The 19,115-nt window shown below is 46.4% G+C and overlaps 1 protein-coding gene across 3 annotated transcripts in view; it reads right to left on the bottom strand.

Moving 5' to 3' along the window:
• Positions 1 to 19,115, bottom strand: part of LOC139548773 (membrane-associated phosphatidylinositol transfer protein 3-like) — a 190,908-nt gene that overhangs the window by 96,284 nt on the left and 75,509 nt on the right. For all 3 annotated transcript variants that reach the window (XM_071358600.1, XM_071358599.1, XM_071358601.1), the window contains 6 exons: positions 18,949 to 19,115; positions 9,516 to 9,705; positions 7,967 to 8,101; positions 6,711 to 6,904; positions 2,600 to 2,757; positions 840 to 1,010 (listed from right to left, as the gene is read on the bottom strand). The exon at positions 18,949 to 19,115 is cut by the window's right edge and continues 57 nt beyond it. In XM_071358600.1, the coding sequence (XP_071214701.1) occupies positions 840 to 1,010; positions 2,600 to 2,757; positions 6,711 to 6,904; positions 7,967 to 8,101; positions 9,516 to 9,705; positions 18,949 to 19,115 (1,015 nt within the window). The remainder of the gene's footprint in view (positions 1 to 839; positions 1,011 to 2,599; positions 2,758 to 6,710; positions 6,905 to 7,966; positions 8,102 to 9,515; positions 9,706 to 18,948) is intronic.

The following is a 19,115-nucleotide window of genomic DNA, read 5'->3' on the forward strand; positions in this document are numbered from 1 at the left end:
GGATGAGACTAAAAACAAACAAAAGATAACTATTGTAAAATACATTGTGTATGTAAAATGTATATAGTATGTATAAGCTGGAAGTAGAAGCCTAAGTGTTGTTGTCCATTAGTTTACTCCAATTCGGGGAGGGGTGGTAGGGTTAGGGGAAAATAATAAAGGACAATCCATTTAAAAAATATATATATATTTTATACATATATTGAAAAAAATATATATGGTGGATTGGAAATGATGCAGATAATTACATTGAAGGAAGCTACAGTCTATCTGCAATATTAAAGCTGATTTACTCCCCAAAATAAAAAATATACTGTATAGAATGAAAACATTTGTTCAGGTTGCCATTTCTTATGGCTTGGGGGTAGAAGCCGTTCAGGAGCCTTTTGGTCCCAGATAGCAGAAACAACTGTAACGTTCGTCGTATGGAGGAAGAGAGGAGGACCAAGGCGCAGCATGAAAAGTATCCATTTTAATAGAATACGTTAAACAAACAAACAAAATAACGATAAACGAGAATAACACGAAACGAAACAGTTCTGTCTGGTGCAGACACACAAAGACTGAAAATAACCACCCACAAAATCCAACACAAAACAGGCTACCTAAATATGGTTCCCAATCAGAGACAATGACTAACACCTGCCTCTGATTGAGAACCATATCAGGCCAAAAACAGAAATAGAAAAACAAAGATAAACAAACATAGACTGCCCACCCTCACCCCAAACCCCAAAATATGATTAATACAGTACAGCGATACAATTATAACAGAGAATAAGCCGGTATCGCCTCCTTAGTTTAATTGATTTTCTATTAACGGTTTCCCTCTGACTCACCTATAAGTGTGGAGCGTCCGTCTCCCAGGGGGTAGCGCTGGTAGCGTGGCATGGGGAAGGGGGGCAGCTTGTGGAACAGGGGCTCCAGCAGAGGCTCCAGTCTGGAGGCAGAGGGGTCCGAGGGGTAGAACAGGTTGAAGATCTGGGTGCAGGCAGGACGGAGTTGACTCACTGAGGGACACAGGACAGCAGACAGCAGAGATTAGGGAACGCTTAGTCTGTGAAGTAATAAATTATAAGGCTTGTGTGTACGAAATGTGATGTGTGGGAAAGGTATCCCCACACTCTTCTCAATTTACATCAACATAGCTCAGGCAGTAGGAAGCTCTCTCATCCATTTATATGCAGATGATACAGTCTTATACTTTGCTGGCCCCTCCTCGGATTTTGTGTTAAACGCTCTACAACAAAGATTTCTTAGTGTCCAACAAGACCCTTCATCCAACAAGACCTCTTCATCTTGTTCTGAACACCTCCAAAAGAAAGATCATGTGGTTTGGTAAGAAGAATGCCCCTCTCCCCACAGGTGTGATTACTACCTCTGAGGGTTTAGAGTTTGAGGTAGTCACCTCATACAAGTACTTGGGAGTATGGCTAGACGATGCACTCTTTCACTTAGCACATATCCAAGCTGCAGGCTTAAGTTAAATCTAGACTTGGTTTCCTCTATCGTAATCGCTCCTCTTTCACCCCAGCTGCCAAACTAACCCTGATTCAGATGACCATCCTACTAGATTACGGAGACATCATTTTTAGATCGGTAGGTAAGGGTGCTCTCGAGCGGCTAGATGTTCTTGACCATTTGGCCATCAGATTTGCCACCAATGCTCCATATAGGACACATCACCGCACTCTATACTCCTCTGTAAACTGGTAATCTCTGTATACCTGTTGCAAGACCCACTGGTTGATGCTTATTTATAAAACCCTCTTAGGCCTCACTCCCCCCTATCTGAGATACCTACTGCAGCCCTCATCCTCCACATACAACACCCGTTCTGCCAGTCACATTTTGTTAAAGGTCCCCAAAGCACACACATCCCTGGGTCGCTCGTCTTTTCAGTTTGCTGCAGCTAGCGACTGGAACGAGCTGCAACTAACACTCAAACTGGACAGTTTTATCTCAATCTCTTAATTCAAAGACTCAATCATGGACACTTGTGGCTACTTTGCGTGATATATTGTTGTCTCTACCTTCTTGCACTTTCTGCTGTTGTCTGTGCCCAATAATGTTTGTAACATGTTTTGTGCTGCTACCATGTTGTGCTGCTGCCATGTTGTGTTGCTACCATGTTGTTGTCATGTTGTATTGCTACCATGCTGTGTTGCTGCCATGCTATGTTGTTGTCTTAGGTCTCTCTTTGTAGTGTTGTCTCCCTTGTCGTAATGTGTATTTTGTCCTTTATTTTAATTTTATACTTTTTTATTTTTAATCCCAGCCCCCGTCCACGCAGGAGGCCTTTTGCCTTTGGGTAGGCCGTCATTGTAAATAAGAATTTGTTCTAAACTGACTTGCCTAGTTCAATATAGGTTAATAAATAAATAAAAAATACATATATTTGTAGTCTAGAAAGGCTCTAAAAAGCAGCATCTGCTGTATGTAGTAGAATTATGAACTAGTGGTCTTTTCAAGCAAAATAAGTATGAAGATCGATCTGGTCCATCAGAGAGGTAGCTAAACATTGTGGGGAAGGTGTTGCATCAGGGACTGCCTGGACACAGAGAAGTGTGAGAAGTGTGTGTGTTTCTCTAACACCTACCCTGGACAGCAGGCAGTACCGTGCGTCTCATGGCCAGCACCAGACCCAGTGGACAGCCCAGCAGGAAACATTCAGAGACCTCAAAGTCAAACCTCCCTGGGTTCAAAATCAGACTACTGCTGCTGCCGGGACGCAGGTCCACCCCCTCCTGCATCAGACTGGTAGAAGAGGAAGGAGAGAGGGAGGTGCAGAGGGAGGGATGGAAGGCGAGAGGGAGGTGCAGAGGGAGGGATGGAAGGCGAGAGGGAGGTGCAGAGGGAGGGATGGAAGGCGAGAGGGAGGTGCAGAGGGAGGGATGGAAGGCGAGAGGGAGGTGCAGAGGGAGGGATGGAAGGCGAGAGGGAGGTGCAGAGGGAGGGATGGAAGGCGAGAGGGAGGTGCAGAGGGAGGGATGGAAGGCGAGAGGGAGGTGCAGAGGGAGGGATGGAAGGCGAGAGGGAGGTGCAGAGGGAGGGATGGAAGGAGAGAGGGAGGTGCAGAGGGAGGGATGGAATGAGAGAGGGAGGTGCAGAGGGAGGGATGGAAGGAGAGAGGGAGGTGCAGAGGGAGGGATGGAAGGCGAGAGGGAGGTGCAGTGGGAGGGATGGAAGGAGAGCGGGAGGTGAAAGAGAAGAGAGGTAGAGAGAAAAATGATAAACCAAATCTACGAATGTTGCAAAAGAGTGAGACGAGGGAGGCTGACTCAAATTTAAATAGAAGCCTGCATCTCAATCACTCAGTATAATGGATTCTGACAACTCAGTCCACTGTGTGTGTCCTGAGTGGGCAGGTAAAATAACAGGTTGGTTGAGCATGTGTGTGGTAAGCATATGTTATCTGGGAGAGGAGACCGGGGCTTTAGTAGGGCCCTTGACCATTCTGACTCAGTCTGAAAAGCTCTCCTCTCTCTTTGGCAGAGCAGAGAGACAGATGGGGCTTGCGGATGTTTGAACAGCCAAGCTAGCCTTAAACCCACTGCCTGGCTATAAATCTACACACCCTGAAACTGTAGAAGACCTCCTGACCCTCCAGTCCAGCCAAAACTAAGAGAGAAGGATTATGGTCTGTGACCAGCCCAAGAAGGAAAATCAATCTGCCTTGGATTGCCGGCTGCTCTCTTTGTCTTTCGTCTTCCTACTGCCTGCCTCTCTCACTTGCTCTAATTTCTGCCCTCCTTTCCTGCCCTCCATTAATCCACCTCTTTCTGCTGGGGTCTGAACGCCATAGGCTGTCATCTCGCAAAGAGAGAGATAGAGTTGGAATGAGAGAGTGAAGGAAAGAGAGATGGAGAGATACAGATTCAGATAACTTTGTTCACAGAGAGTCAATTCATTTTGCAGCAGTCATAGAACATATCACATATAAAACATAAAAATAAATAGCAAAGGATATTTACAGGGTAAGTACAGATTCATAGTGCAAGTGCTAAAGTGCAATTAGTCCAACATTTTGTTATGCTGCAGAATTGCATTCTGAATAAAACAGTACTTGGCCCTGTTTTTTTTAACCTTAGGTAGTCTGTACCTGAGGCTAGAGGGAAGGAGCTGGAAATCGGAGTGGAGTGAGTGAGAGGAGTCAACCCCTATTTTATTTGCCTTATGAAGGGCTCTGCCCAGGTAGAGAGTTGACAGTTCTTGCTGTTGCTGCCCTATGATTTTTCCGCATGTCCTGACTATCTTGCCCAACCTATTTTTCTGTGCAACCTTGATATTCCCAAACCAGGAGGTCAAGCAGTAGGATAGAATTCTCTCAATGAATGATTTATAAAAGAGAACCATGATGGTTCGATCAACATTAAAAAAGTGAAGTTTCCGTAGGAAATACATTCTCTGTTGGCCTTGCTTAAAAATAGCGTCAGTACACTGATCCCAGGACAGCCGGTTGTGACTAGACCACCGTATTTGTACTCCTCCACTATTTCGATAGGCTCACCTTTTATCAGTGATGGTGTGTGCATGGTAGTGTTCCTTCCAAAGTCAATCACCATGTCCTTTGTTTTTGATGCGAGCGAGAGCGAGAGCGAGAGCGAGCGAGCGAGAGCGAGAGCGAGAGCGAGAGCGAGAGCGAGAGCGAGAGCGAGAGAGAGAGAGAGAGAAACTCTCTGACCGATCACGACTTCAACAGAGGAGAAGGAGAAAAGGCTTTCGTTGTTAGCAGAGGGCCTACTGGGAAATCCCCTGGTTGAGGTGGAAAAAGAGGCTCCTGACAGGCAGGTGACCCGGAGATATGCAGGCTTCCCAGAGGCCCCTGAGGAGTGGGCTGATGCCTGGGAATCACAGCTCTAATAATAACCTAAACTGAGCCGGAGCAGAGCCCTCCATGTGACCGGGCGGTGATGCCCTGTGGAAAGGGCCAGGCAAAATGTCATCATCCTCCATCCTCCACACTGCTGAGCTGACTGGGGTTTAATGAAGAGAATAACTAGCAGGGGTAGAAGACGATAAGAGGTGCGTCACCATGGACACGCTGCAGAATCAGTGTGAACAAGTCAAATCTCTGACTGAGTAGGGTGCCAATGGTAGGGCACCCTATTCCCTATATAGTGCATTACTTTTGACCAGAGGCCCAAAATAAATGCACTAAATAGGGAATATGGTGCCATTTAGGATGCAGCTTAGGTTGCCAGGGATCTGGCTACTGTAGCCATACAAATAAAATGCTATTTCTATGACTAACTACGCTGACGTGGGCCTCACTGGAGCATGTGATTTGGAATGGGAACACTGGTTGCTTGGTGCTGGTTAATTGGTAGCATGGTAGAGAGCTGGGAGCTCCCCATCCACCCAGCAATAGCGACATTCACCTGCAGTAGTCAGTCTCCTATGCACACTGGCACTGCCACAAATAGGCTATTTATAGCCCAGAGCAGGCCGGCAGGTAGACAGGGAGGCCGGCAGGCATATAGATAGACAGAAAGGCAAGCAGGCAGACAAGCAGACTGGCAGGCAGAAAGGCAAGCAGACAGGCATGCAGGACGGCAGAGAAACAGGCAGGTAGCAGGCAGAAAAGCGGACAAGCAGGCAGGTAGACAGGCAGAAAGGAAGGCAGAAAGGCAGGCAGGCAGACAGGCAGGTAGACAGGCAGAAAGGCAGGTAGAAAGGGACATATTGATGACAGTGTGACACATAAATAGAACATCCCATGACAACCTGGCTGAGGCCCAGATAGCTACAGTACTTCTGGGTTATCCCATCACACCACTGAGTACATAGATGGATGGACGTGCACTCATACACACATCATTCAAAATGTCACTAGAAATGTCTGGAATAAACATTGGGTAGGGAACTGCGTGATAAGAAAACATGTATTCAGATATGACTCTAATGACAGTGGTATATGCCAAGAATGTGATGGTAGGAGTATACTATTATGGGATTTTCCCAAAGTCTGAGTATCAACAGTATTTAACCTTTATCTTCATTGAATCGGAATGTCAACAGAGTCCTTGCCAAGAGATGTAAAAGGCAGAATAATCCCCACTGTGTCTATCACTGAGATGAGCAACGGGAAAAGTACTGTTACTACCTCATCATAATCCAACCATGGTGCATGAATTGCACTCTTGGAGGTATTGTCCACACTTTTGGAGGACAATAGAAATTTAAATTAGAGTTAGGGTTGAGCCGGGTGTGGACATGAAGCAAGGGTTAGGGTTAAGGTTAAGGGTTAGGGTTGAGCCGGGTGTGGACATGAAGCAAGGGTTAGGGTTATGGTTAAGGGTTAGGGTTGAGCCGGGTGTGGACATGAAGCAAGGGTTAGGGTTATGGTTAAGGGTTAGGGTTGAGCCGGGTGTGGACATGAAGCAAGGGTTAGGGTTATGGTTAAGGGTTAGGGTTGAGCCGGGTGTGGACATGAAGCAAGGGTTAGGGTTATGGTTAAGGGTTAGGGTTGAGCCGGGTGTGGACATGAAGCAAGGGTTAGGGTTATGGTTAAGGGTTAGGGTTGAGCCGGGTGTGGACATGAAGCAAGGGTTAGGGTTATGGTTAAGGGTTAGGGTTGAGCCGGGTGTGGACATGAAGCAAGGGTTAGGGTTATGGTTAAGGGTTAGGGTTGAACCGGGTGTGGACATGAAGCAAGGGTTTTGGTAAGGATTAGCTTCCATCAGGGTGATGTTCTCTGTCTACAGTACCTGCTGAAGAAGCTGTGTTGTCCAGTAGATGTGTCTCCATCATACGAGTCACTCTGTTTCCTGCTGAGGGGCTGTCTGGCTTGGCTGTGTCCATCGCTGGGCAGGGCCGAGATATCAATGTTACTCTTACTCAGCCTCTTACTGGAGCTGAGGCCCAGGCTGGGGCTGTGACAGGGGCTGTCCTCAGGGTCATCCTGCGTGGGAGGAAGAGAGCGTGGGACACAAGCCTTCACCGTTCACTCACACTCAAATACCATAACTGAACACAAATGAGCAGCTCATTGCTAATCCCTCTTTCTCAGCACATAGGAGAATGTGGGAGCTGGCTAGCTACCAGACCTGGGTTTAAATACATGTGCGTTTGAGTATTTGTACTTGAAATATTTCTGTGTATGACTATTTTTCAAATAATGTGGCCAAATCAACTACTTCTATTTGAAGTATTTTAAACTATTTTAAAATCATTTTCTATAAATAGCCTACAATTTCAAACTACAGTATGTCAAAATACAGTACTTGTTTCCAAATACATTATTTCAAATACCCCTAGGACCAAACAGACCCAGGTTAAAATGCATGGAGTATTTAAATATTTGCATTTTAAAATACACTTTGTATTGTGTATTTGAGTATTTTTCAAATACATACCAATACTTTCCATGTGTATTTCCAAATACATTTTAATATTCAACTACTTTATTTTAAATGTCTCTGAAAGTAATTGAAATACGCTAAAAAGTATTTGTAACCTATGTTTGCTAACTACAGATAGAGATTGATCCTGTTTTATGTGTGAGGCTACAGGAGAGTAGTAGTGGGTAAAGTAGATTTGAGGTTAGAGAGAGAGAGGAAATAGGAGAACAGAGAGAGGAATAGAGAGAGAGAGAGAGAGAGAGAGAGGTGAGAGAGTGGAGAGGTTCGGACAGAGAGAGCAGCCCCGGGGATCATGCAGTACTAACTGGGTGTAAACAAATAGGAAAAGACAGGCCAGCTCAGGACGGAGAGAGAGGATTTTCAAGGTCTTGGCTAGGATAGCGTGGGGAAGGAGAGATTGTCTGAGAGGAAAGCTGTCCGAACACAGAAGATCTTACACAATTCTAGCTACAGGCCATGGGGAGATAGTTGAATAGCACAGAAAGCACAAACTGAAATTGTAATGCCTCAATTTAAAATGGTCTTAGGGGCATCTAAAAGTGCAGTTTTACAGAACATGTTAGAGTATATGTTGATTGAGTTGTAATGTGTCATGCTCCTACCTTGAGGCTCTCAGTGCTGTTGTTCCTGCTGCTGCTGGGGCTGCTGTGCTGCCTCTGACTGCTACTACTGCTGCTGCTGAAACACAGGGCGTCGAAGCACAGCACACCTCCCACACAGTCGCCCATCACACACACCTGGACGGGAACACACACACACACAAGCACGCACGCACACACACCGTTTTAGAAACCCTCGCTCCACTCAATCAATGTAGGCAGCCATGCCTCCCCAGCAGGCAGATTTGGGCCCCGTGCCTGTTCAGATCCACAGTCAAATCTGAATGTCAATAACAAACTTCATTAGGACTGACTCAGTCTGAGGGAACAACACATTTCTCCTTAATTGGTTTGACGTGACACCATTGTACTTGGCTTCCTGACTTGGAATTGCATTATGACCACAAATCTTGTCAAAGTTATGCAAGGAGGGGCCTCCCGAGTGGCACAGCGGTCTAAGGCACTGCATCACAGTGCTTGAGGCGTCACTACAGACCTGGGTTCAATCCCAGGCTGCGTCACAGCCGGCCGTGACCGGGAGACCCATGAGGAGGCACACAATTGCCCCAGCGTCGTCTGTGTTAGGGGATGGTTTGGCTGGTCTCATCACGCTCTAGTGACTCCTTGTGGCGGACGCTGTTTCCTCCGACACATTGGTGCAGCTGGTTTCCGAGTTAAGCAAGCAGTGTGGCTTGGCAGGGTCGTGTTTCGGTGGACGCATGGCTCTCGAGTCCGTAGGGGAGTTGCAGCGATGGGACAAGACTAACTACCAATTGGATATCACGAAAAAGGGGTAGAAGTACAACAAATATATATAATTATGCAAGGAGAGGAAGTTCAATATAATAGAGTTTATACATTGTATGGTTTTGCCAATAATGTGCTCTTGAAAATTACAGCACTTAATTAGAACATAGGTCTTATCAGAGAGGGGATTGTCCACAGGTGTGTGAGAGTTAATAGGGTCTGCAGACGGCATGATAAAGCTGCAGGCCTCTGGCGACATTAGTCCCCACAGTGAAAACAGAGGATTACCCAGCCCTCTCTATCCCAATCATCACTTCCTCTGAAAATCTTTGGCTTCCATTAAACGGACTGCAGCACATTATTGGATTTGGCATGAGAGATGAGGGAATGAGATCTCCCATTCTCTCTCTCCTCTTCTCCTCCCTTGTTCCTAACAGTATGATTCATCTCCAGTCAGTCAGTGTGACCCTGTGGGAGCCGGGGGGACACTTTAGAGGACGGACCCACCTGGCTAGTGAAGCCCTTTATGGGCGGACACTTCAGGAGGATGGACCCACCTGGCCAGTGAAGCCCTTTATGGGCGGACACTTCAGAGGATGGAGCCACCTGGCCAGTGAAGTCCTATATGGGAAGACACTTTAGAGGACAGACCCACCTGGCCAGTGAAGCCCTATATAGGGGGACATTTTAGAGGGATGGACCAACATGGCCAGTAAAGCCCTGTCTGGGGGGGACACCTTAAGAGGACAGGCCTACCTGGCCAGTGAAGCCCTGACTCGAGGGACACTTTAGAGGACAGACCCACCTGTCCGGTGAAGCCCTGTCCGTCCTGGGACACGAGGAAGCTGTGGTAGGCCTGGTTGGCGCGGGTGATGAGGGTTGCCACGGCGTCCTGGTAGTGTGGCGCTGCGATGGCGAGGAGCGGGAGGGCGGCCAGGGGCAGGTGGTCAACGCTGCTGGACACACAGCTCTCATCATAGCTGTATGGGTTCAGACTGGGACAGGAAGGATGGGGACACATAACAAGAAGTGAGTCATTTGTGAGCCTTGAACAACAATCAATTCAATTTTTAAAAACTAAATATTATTTATCCCTGGAAAATTACTTGTGTTGCCATAGTTTCATGTCTTACATGGAGAATGGAATGTACCTATATGGTGAATGGAGATCCCTCTGACATTTATCAACAGGCATTCATTCAGCAATCGTTTCCACTGCACAAAAATGTCTTGGGAAATGGAATTTGGAAAAAGTATTGTAATTGGCTGCTTCTGTTAATCCAAGGTTATTTTGGGAAAAAGATCAAACAAAATTATTTGTTACCCCGGAACGTATAAATATGATGAATGAGCATGTGGCTAATCATCTCTCTCTCAATTCAATTTAATCCAATAGGGGAAGGCAAGAGAATGGTCATGGACAGGCAAAAGGGTCAAAACCAGTTCAGAGTCCAAAAGGTACCGAAGGGCAGGCAGAATCAAGATCAGGGCAGGCAGGATGATCAGGCAGGCGGGAAAGTAGTCCAGAGTCAGTCAGGGGTCAAAACCAGGAAGACTATCAAAAAGAGCATAGCAAAAGTAGTACGGGGAAAACCACACTGGTTGACTTGACTAACATACAAGACGAACTGGCACAGAGAGACAGGAAACACAGGGATAAATACACTGGGGAAAATAAGCGACACCTGGAGGGGGTGGAGACAATCACAGGAACAGGTGAAACAGATCAGGGCGTGGCACGTAATGCCCTCTATAGAGAATAGGGTGCCATTTGGGATGGACTCAGAGCCTGGAGGGACCAGTAGGGGGTGTGAGGGGTGGGGTCTACATGGTGCAAAGACCTAGCAGTATCCCTGTAGACATACTACCATTGATAAGAACATCAAGGAGAGAAATGGAGCTTTCCAGGTGGATGGCAAGCTAAAGCTGTGATGTCTGGCTGTTACTGTGAAGGGAGGAGTAGCCCTGCTCTCTCTCATCTCAATTCAATTCAATTCAAGGGGTTTTATCGTCATGGGAAACATGTGTTAACATTGCCAAAGCAAGTGAAGTAGATAATATACAAAAGTGAAATAAACAATCAAAATTAACAGTAAACATTACACTCACATAAGTTCCAAAAGAATAAAGACATGACAAATGTCATATTACGTATATATACAGTGTTGTAACGATGTGCAGAAGGGAAAATAAATAAACATAAATATGGTGTTTGTTCTTCACTTGTTGACGTTTTCTTGTGGCAACAGGTCACAAATCTTGCTGCTGTGATGGCACACTGTGGTATTTCACCAATTCACCAATGAGGTCACTCATTGGGAGTTTATCAAAATCGGGGTTTGTTTTCGAATTCTTTGTCGATCTGTGAAATCTGAGGGAAATATGTGTCTCTAATATGGTCATACATTTTGGCAGGAGGTTAGGAAGTGCATCTCAGTTTCCATCTAATTTTGTGGGCAGTGTGCACATAGCCTGTCTTCTCTTGAGAGCCAGGTCTGTCTACGTGGCCTTTCTCAATAGCAAGGCTATGCTCACTGAGTCAAAGATTTTCTTAAGTTTGGATCAGTCACAGTGGTCAGGTATTCTGCCACTGTGTACTCTCTGTTTAGGGCTAAATAGCATTCTAGTTTGCTCTGTTTTCTTGTTAATTCTTTCCAATGTGTCAAGTAATTATCTTTTTGTTTTCTCATGATTTGGTTGTGTCTAATTGTGTTGCTGTCCTGGGGCTCTGTGGGGTGTGTTTGTGTTTGTGAACAGAGCCCCAGGACCAGCTTGCTTAGGGGACTCTTCTCCAGGTTCATCTCTCTGTAGGTGATGGCTTTGTTATGGAAGGTTTGGGAATCGCTTCCTTTTAGGTGGTTGTAGAATTTAACTGCTCTTTTCTGGATTTTGATAATTAGCGGGTATTGGCCTAATTCTACTCTGCATGCATTATTTGGTGTTTTACGTGGTACACAGAGAATATTTTTGCAGAACTCTGTATGCAGAGTCTCAATGTGGTGTTTGTCCCATTTTGTGAATTCTTGGTTGGTGAGTGGACGCCAGACCTCACAACCATAAAGGGCAATGGGTTCTGTAACTGATTCAAGTATTTTTAGCCAGATCCTAATTGGTATGTCAGGGTCCTGTCAGGGTCCAGATCTGGCAGAATCTGTGCAGAAGATCTAGGTGCTGCTGTAGGCCCTCCTTGGTTGGTGACAGAAGCACCAGATCATCAGAAAACAGTAAACATTTGACTTCAGATTCTAGTAGGGTGAGGCCAGGTGCTGCAGACTGTTCTAATGCCCTCGCCAATTCGTTGATATATATGCCGAAGAGGGTGGGGCTTAAGCTGCATCCCTGTCTCACCCCACGGCCCTGTGGGAAGAAATGTGTGTGTTTTTTTGTCTATTTTAACACTTGTTGTTAGTGTACATGGATTTTATAATGTCGTATGTTTTTCCCCCAACACCACTTTCCATCAATTTGTATGGTAGACCCTCATGCCAAATTTAGTCCAAATTGAGTCGAAGTCTCTCTCTCTCTCTCTCTCTCTCTCTCTCTCTCTCTCTCTCTCTCTCTCTCTCTCTCTCTCTCTCTCTCTCTCTCTCTCTCTCTCTCTCTCTCTCTCTCTCTCTCTCTCTCTCTCTCTCTCTCTCTCTCTCTCTGAACATATCCCCTGTGTCTGTGGTGGGGAACATGGAGCTGTGACACCACAATAATAAGACTTGCCTACAGTATAAAAGTGATAGGAACAGTTTTCTGTTCAGTTCTTTCACAGGTACAGTTAGGCAATGTGCTAGGTAAAAGGTTCCGTTTGACTAGAATGTATCTGAAGCTGGTACAAGACCCCCAGAATGGCCGACTGTCTGCGTACTGTAAGTACTTAGACTGTAACAGCGGTACTAAATGGGTTATCCACCGGTAGTCACTGTCAAGGGCCTGTGTAATGTACTGAGGGCAAGGTCATAGCTATAGCTGTGCTGTGTCATGCTGTTCCTGTCGTGTTAACAGAGCCCTGTAGAGCCCCCTGCTGCTGGCACAGAACACAAACATTATCTTAACACTGCTGGCCAGGACAAACACACATTACCATAACACCCCTGGACAGGTGGTTACACGGCCAGTACCAAGGTCAAAGGGCACCTAGACACAACAAGACAACACCCACCCAGCTTCTCTCCTCAGCCTGTTCTTAATTATTTCTAGAGATGGATAATTAGTAAACTACTTATGCAAACACCTGCTGTTGGTATTTCTGTGGGATGTCTATTCTTTACCTTTATAATGTCCAGACAATGCTTTGTTACTGACTTTCAGTGTTATTGGATTCCACTATACAGGTATGTTGTTGTTGGTTGATTTAAAGTTGGGCTGGGAATCACATTTCTTGGTGCTGTTTGTTTTGAATCAGTACAATTATTTAGAAGTAGGGAAACAGCAACCTGTCTTCCAGGTGTAAAATTATTGCTCAACCAAGGGCTCATTAATTAAGACTGTAATATGAATCAGGTTAGATTCTCCAGATTCTCAATTAAGACAGCATGTTCAGCCCTAAAGATGCTCAGAAGAGGCAAAAATGCTAATGAGGTTGACATAGCAACATCAATACAGCAAACACTGTTAACACTGTGGATAACTGTCTCAGGAGACTGAGACTATTGGCTCTCATCTTTCTCAGTCTGCCATATTAACAACACAGATCCTAATGGGAACACAGTGGCTTTCAAGTCTCCAGACACTATGAGAGAGTATCTCTGCTGTGTGAGATAATGAGACACACACACACACACACACACACACACACACACACACACACACACACACACACACACACACACACACACACACACACACACACGCATATGTTCTCATTAGGAGAGTGTTCATGCTAACCGGGGTAGAAGCTGGGTATATACTGTGGTATACCATCAAAGCAGCACAGACCTGGGCCTCCTGAGTGGCACAGCGGTAAAAGGCACTGCATCACGGTGCTTGAGGCATCACTACAGACCCGGATTTTATCCCAGGCTGTGTCGCAGCCGGCCGCGTCCGAGAGACCCATGGGGCGGTGCACAATTGGCCCAGCGTCGTTCGGGTTAGGGGAGGGCTTGGTCGGCCAGGATGGCCTTGTCCCATCGCGCTCTAGTGACTCCTGTGGCGAGCCGGGCGTAATGCACGCTGACTTTGGTCGTCAATTGTACGGTGTTTCCTCAGACACATTGGTGCGGCTGGCTTCAGGGTTAAGTGAGCAGTGTGTTAAGAAGCAGTTTGGCTTGGCAGGGTCGTGTTTCGGAGGATACATGGCTCTCGACCTTCGCCTCTCCCAAGTCCGTATGGGAGTTGCAGCGATGGGACAAGACTGTAACTACCAATTCGATATCACGAAAATTGGGGAGAAAAAGGGGTACAAAAAATGATTACATTAAATTTAAAAAAGCAGCACACACTTTAATTAAGAGATCCTTGGCTACTCGCTCTCTGCCTGTGTGTAACACTTCTAACAAAAGCAGGCATACAGTTGTGTTCAACCTTCAGCGAGCCTGTCAGCCTATTCCTACAGTACATGAATGAACCTCTTCAATAATACAACTTAGAGAATTGTATCAAGGCCATTCACAAAGCTCTCATCAATGTTAGAATCAGAATTGGGTTTAGTTCCAAATGGCACCGTATTCCCTATATACAGCACTACTTTTGACCAGAGTCCTATGGGCACAAGCAGTGCACTACATTGGGAATAGGGTGCCATTTTGGACACAATGTTTATCATCCTTTCTCACATCCATTTCTGTAGAGTGTCTGATTCTACAGGTTTACATATTAATGTGCTTATGAAGAGATGCCTAGCTAGCTGCCATTAACAGGATCCATCCATTAGGAGCGGCATGACAAGAGAGAGGAGATAAGGCTGATTAAACAGATAAGCCCTAAGCTAGCATCAGCAAGCTAGCATCTCTCCTCAAAGCTAACACAGCACAACACAGCAGCCTAACCTTGAGAGAAGGTTACACTCTCTCACATTCTCTCCCACTTCCTCTAATGTCACAGAGCAGGCAAGACTGAAAAAGGCTCTCTTCAGAGAGGGTTTGTGGAATTTCTGCTTAATTGCCCTCCCCTTGTCTTAATGGCCTGGGTTTACAGGGTACACAGTTTACAAAGCTAACAAGGGAGAGACAGAGACAGAGGGAGAGGGAGAGACAGAGACATATACAGAAGGAGAGGCAGAGACAGAAGGAGAGGCCGAGACAGAAGGAGAAACAGAAGGAGAGACAGAGACAGAAGGAGAGGCATAGACAGAAGGAGAGACAGAAGGAGAGGCAGAGACAGAAGGAGAAACAGAAGGAGAGACAGAGACAGAAGGACAGAAGGAGAGACAGATGGGGAGGAAGAGACGGTGGGAGAGACAGAGACAGAGGGAGAGGGAGAGACAGAAGCAGAGGGAGAGACAGAAGGAGAGGGAGAGACAGGGGGAGAGACAGAGGAGAGGCAGAGACAGAGGGAGAGACAGAGGGAGAGACAGAAGGAGAGACAGAGGGAGAGACAGAGGGAAAGACAGAAGGAGAGACAGAGGGAGAGGAAGATACATAGGGAGAGACAGAGACAGAGGGAGAGACAGAAGGAGAGGCAGAGGCAGAGACAAAGGGAGAGACAGAAGGAGAGGGAGAGACAGGGGGAGAGACAGAGGAGAGGCAGAGACAGAGGGAGAGACAGAGGGAGAGACAGAAGGAGAGACAGAGGGAGAGGAAGATACATAGGGAGAGACAGAAGGAGAGGCAGAGGCAGAGACAAAGGGAGAGACAGGGGAGAGGGAGAGACAGAGGGAGAGGCAGAGACAGACGGAGAGACAGATGGAGAGACAGGGGAGAGGGAGAGACAGAGGGAGAGGCAGAGGCAAAGACAGAGGGAGAGACAAAGGGAGAGACAGGGGAGAGGGAGAGACAGAGGGAGAGGCAGAGACAGACGGAGAGACAGATGGAGAGACAGGGGGAGATGCAGAGGCACAGCTCACGGTGAGCTTAATTAGGCAAAGATGTGTGGAGTAGAGTGAGAGCTGCTGCTCTCTGGCTGTGTGTGCTACGAATGTACAGAATAATGAGTGGTATCCATCTCCTTGTCCTCAGGTCACTGTCAGGTCAAACTCCTTGTCGGTCCCTGTCCTCAGCTAAAGGAATACAAGACCAGCACCATCAGGGAAACCATTTTAAGACATCACTTGAGATTGAGTTGTTAATTAGTTTAACTGTAGACACTGTTTTGTATATCTTCAACTGTCACAGAGGAAATGTGTTGTGTCACAGGAAAATAAATACATTGAGGTGCTTTACTTGTTGTCACTTGTTAATTGGATGTGCGATGGTGAGGTAGTCAGACTGACTGGTTCACATCCTCATTCTGTGTGTGTGCATGAGAGCGCTTGTGTGTTTGTGTGCATGTGTATCTGTGTGGGTGTGTGTGTGTTAGGTGTGTGTGTTCCCCAACTCAAGCCTCTCATTACAGCTCTCCTCCTGACACCTAGCAGCTCGCCAGCGGCGGCTGGTCCCTTCATTAGGAGAGAAAGCCCATAATGAGCTCTCAGGGCCTCTCAGGATCACCATGGGCCTTGCCCAGACACCAAGAAGGTGTTGTCCTAAATGGAACCCTATTCCCTACATAGTGCACCACTTTTAACGCTATGGGCACTATGTAGGGAATAGGGTGCCATTTGTGACACAGCCCAAGAGAACAGCACCGGTATCAGGAGAAAAACACACAACACAAACACACCAGCTCATTGTGTTCTACACACAGGGAATCACGCCCTGACCTCCACAGAGGCCTGTTCAGACTGGAGCTGCTCTTTGACGCGTTAAGAGGCTAGAGCCCATCCACTCCCTAGTGAGATTTCCCACAGAGCTGTCAAATCCCAGCAGGAGATTGAATTAGCAGCACAGCAGCAATCTCTTTCCCACCATCGCCTCTGCATTGTATTCCTCTGATGTTGTTGTGGCTGATGTTTATAATGGCATGCCTAAAAACACAATTTAATGGCAGTGACATCAATTAATGTGTGTGTGTGTGTGTGTGTGTGTGTGTGTGTGTGTGTGTGTGTGTGTGTGTGTGTGTGTGTGTGTGTGTGTGTGTGTGTGTGTGTGTGTGTGTGTGTGTGTGTGTGTGTGTGTGTGTGTGCACCTGCATGTGTTTGTGTGTATGTGGGCATGCACAGTGCACACTTGTATGTGTGTGGGTGTCTTTATGCAGTTACACACGTGTATTTGTGTTTGTATGTGCCCGTCCAGGAATACAGTCTTAGAAAATGAACTGTATAAACTGTAACTCAGCAAAATCTTCGAAATTGTTGCATGTTGTGTTTATGTTTTTGTTCAGTATAGAAAGCACCTTTTTTTCGAAGAGTGTACATGGAGCAGCGATTTAGAAATGTGGCAATAACTCACACACACACACACACACACACACACACACACACACACACACACACACACACACACACACACACACACACACACACACACACACACACACACACACACACACACACACACACACACACACACACACACGCACACGGAGTCCCAAGGGATGTTGTTCCTTCCCTGGCCGTTGCTTTGCCGTGCAGGGAGGCAGGCAGGCAGAAAGATGTCAAGACAGCTGCTGAGGCAACACTACAGCCCTCTATTTAAGCTCTCGCCTCCAGTCACTATCTCTCACCAACGCCAATCACCGCACCAGACAGACAGACGGACGGAAGACTCCCAAACGGCACCCTATTCCCTACTGATCAAAGTAGTGCACTATGTGGGGAATAAGTTGCTAATTGGGACGCAGCCTCAGAACCCAGTCTCCTGGCTTCCAGTCCACACATACTACCTAGTGGAAATATAGACACAAACATCTTCACTGGCAATCAATGGAAAAGATCTGCGCAAAACAAAGTGACATTCTACCAAAGACAATATATAGAGTAGGGAGCTGAAACATGATTCCCCCTGAAAGTCTGGCAGCTTTAAATACAACATGAAAACATTAGTCTCTGTGCAGACAGCAGCCTGGCATATACTGCCGACAATCGCCCGAACAGAACAGAGAGATGCTGCTTCTGCCTCGTCCTTAGAACAGGAAAAACTGAAGATAGTCTACAAAGTCTTCTAGTTTTCACCTGCCCAAGGTCTTCATTACTTAACGGAGGTGGTTTAATAAAGAAGAGGATCCAAAGAGAGTGAAAACCTCTTTAAGGCTTATGTGTGATTGAGGACTTGCAGGCAGCCATCATCATCTGCTTTCAAGGCAGCCAGCTAGAGTAACTACTGTACATGTAGAAGTTTTTTTGAATAGATCAACATTGAAGGCGGGCAGCAGCTTATTCTGGAGGTAACTGATACCTCAAACGTATCATCTTCAATTCAGTTCCCTCTACGCCACAACCAGATAAAGACACAGGAGCCCAATAATAACAACGGTCGTTAATTAGGTAAAGACCATAGCGAGTCATCAAATGACACACTATGATCCCAATAATAAACAAAGTCACCCAAACAGCACCGGAACACGAATGCAATTCGAACCAGTCATTTCAAGTCACTCTGGGATTCAATTTCATCTTTCTTCCTCTGTTAGCTGAATAGAGCTAGTGTCTTTAGGTGGCTTCAATGGTAGATCAATTAAAAACAGTGAGCAGGAAAAAAGGTTATAAGTTTAATTTTCCAAATGCCTCGAAAGCCTGGGAAATGTCAGTGGCATTCTAATTAACATCCCAACATCTGTTTAAAGGCTGCCTGCTCTATATATTTTCCAATTTAACCTTCAACAGAATTGGCAGCCTGTTATCTCTGGCCCGACGTCGCTGTTGACTCATTTGATTCCCGAGACCAATTTGTGCGACCTGGAAATGGTCACTTGGGTATTCTGCCTCCTTAAAAATGACAAACATGCCTAAACGGTGTAGTGTCATTCTGACTGTCAGACTAAATCGCTGGCAAATCGCTGCTGGGTGGTGAATTCACCTCAATGGAAATGCTATCAAATATAGCCCACATATCACAAGCTACTACTGCTATAAAGCCATCATGACTCTCCACTGTGCTTCAGCTATTCAGCTCAGCGACGGGAGGCAGCGCTGAGGCAATCTGAAAGGGATGAAAGCCCAATACAAACTGCACTTCAATGCCAAACAGAAAGAAAAAATCATAATCCTAAAAATAAAGAAATATTAAGAATGTCAATATTTTTCCCCCCCTTGACGTGTTGTGTGATTGACTCACTTGGAGACGAGGGAGAAGGCCTCGGCACACACAGCCGGGCAGGCCACTAGCTTGATCATCACATGTTCTGCTGCGGCCTGAAAGTGTGCCCGAGCCACCTTCTCCAGCACAGAGGACAGCGTGGTGGCATCGCCCGCCTTGGTGCCAGGGTCTGCCCCTGCCGTATC

This window comes from Salvelinus alpinus, chromosome 22 (genome assembly GCF_045679555.1).
Source record: "Salvelinus alpinus chromosome 22, SLU_Salpinus.1, whole genome shotgun sequence".
Classification (NCBI taxonomy): Eukaryota; Metazoa; Chordata; class Actinopteri; order Salmoniformes; family Salmonidae; genus Salvelinus; species Salvelinus alpinus.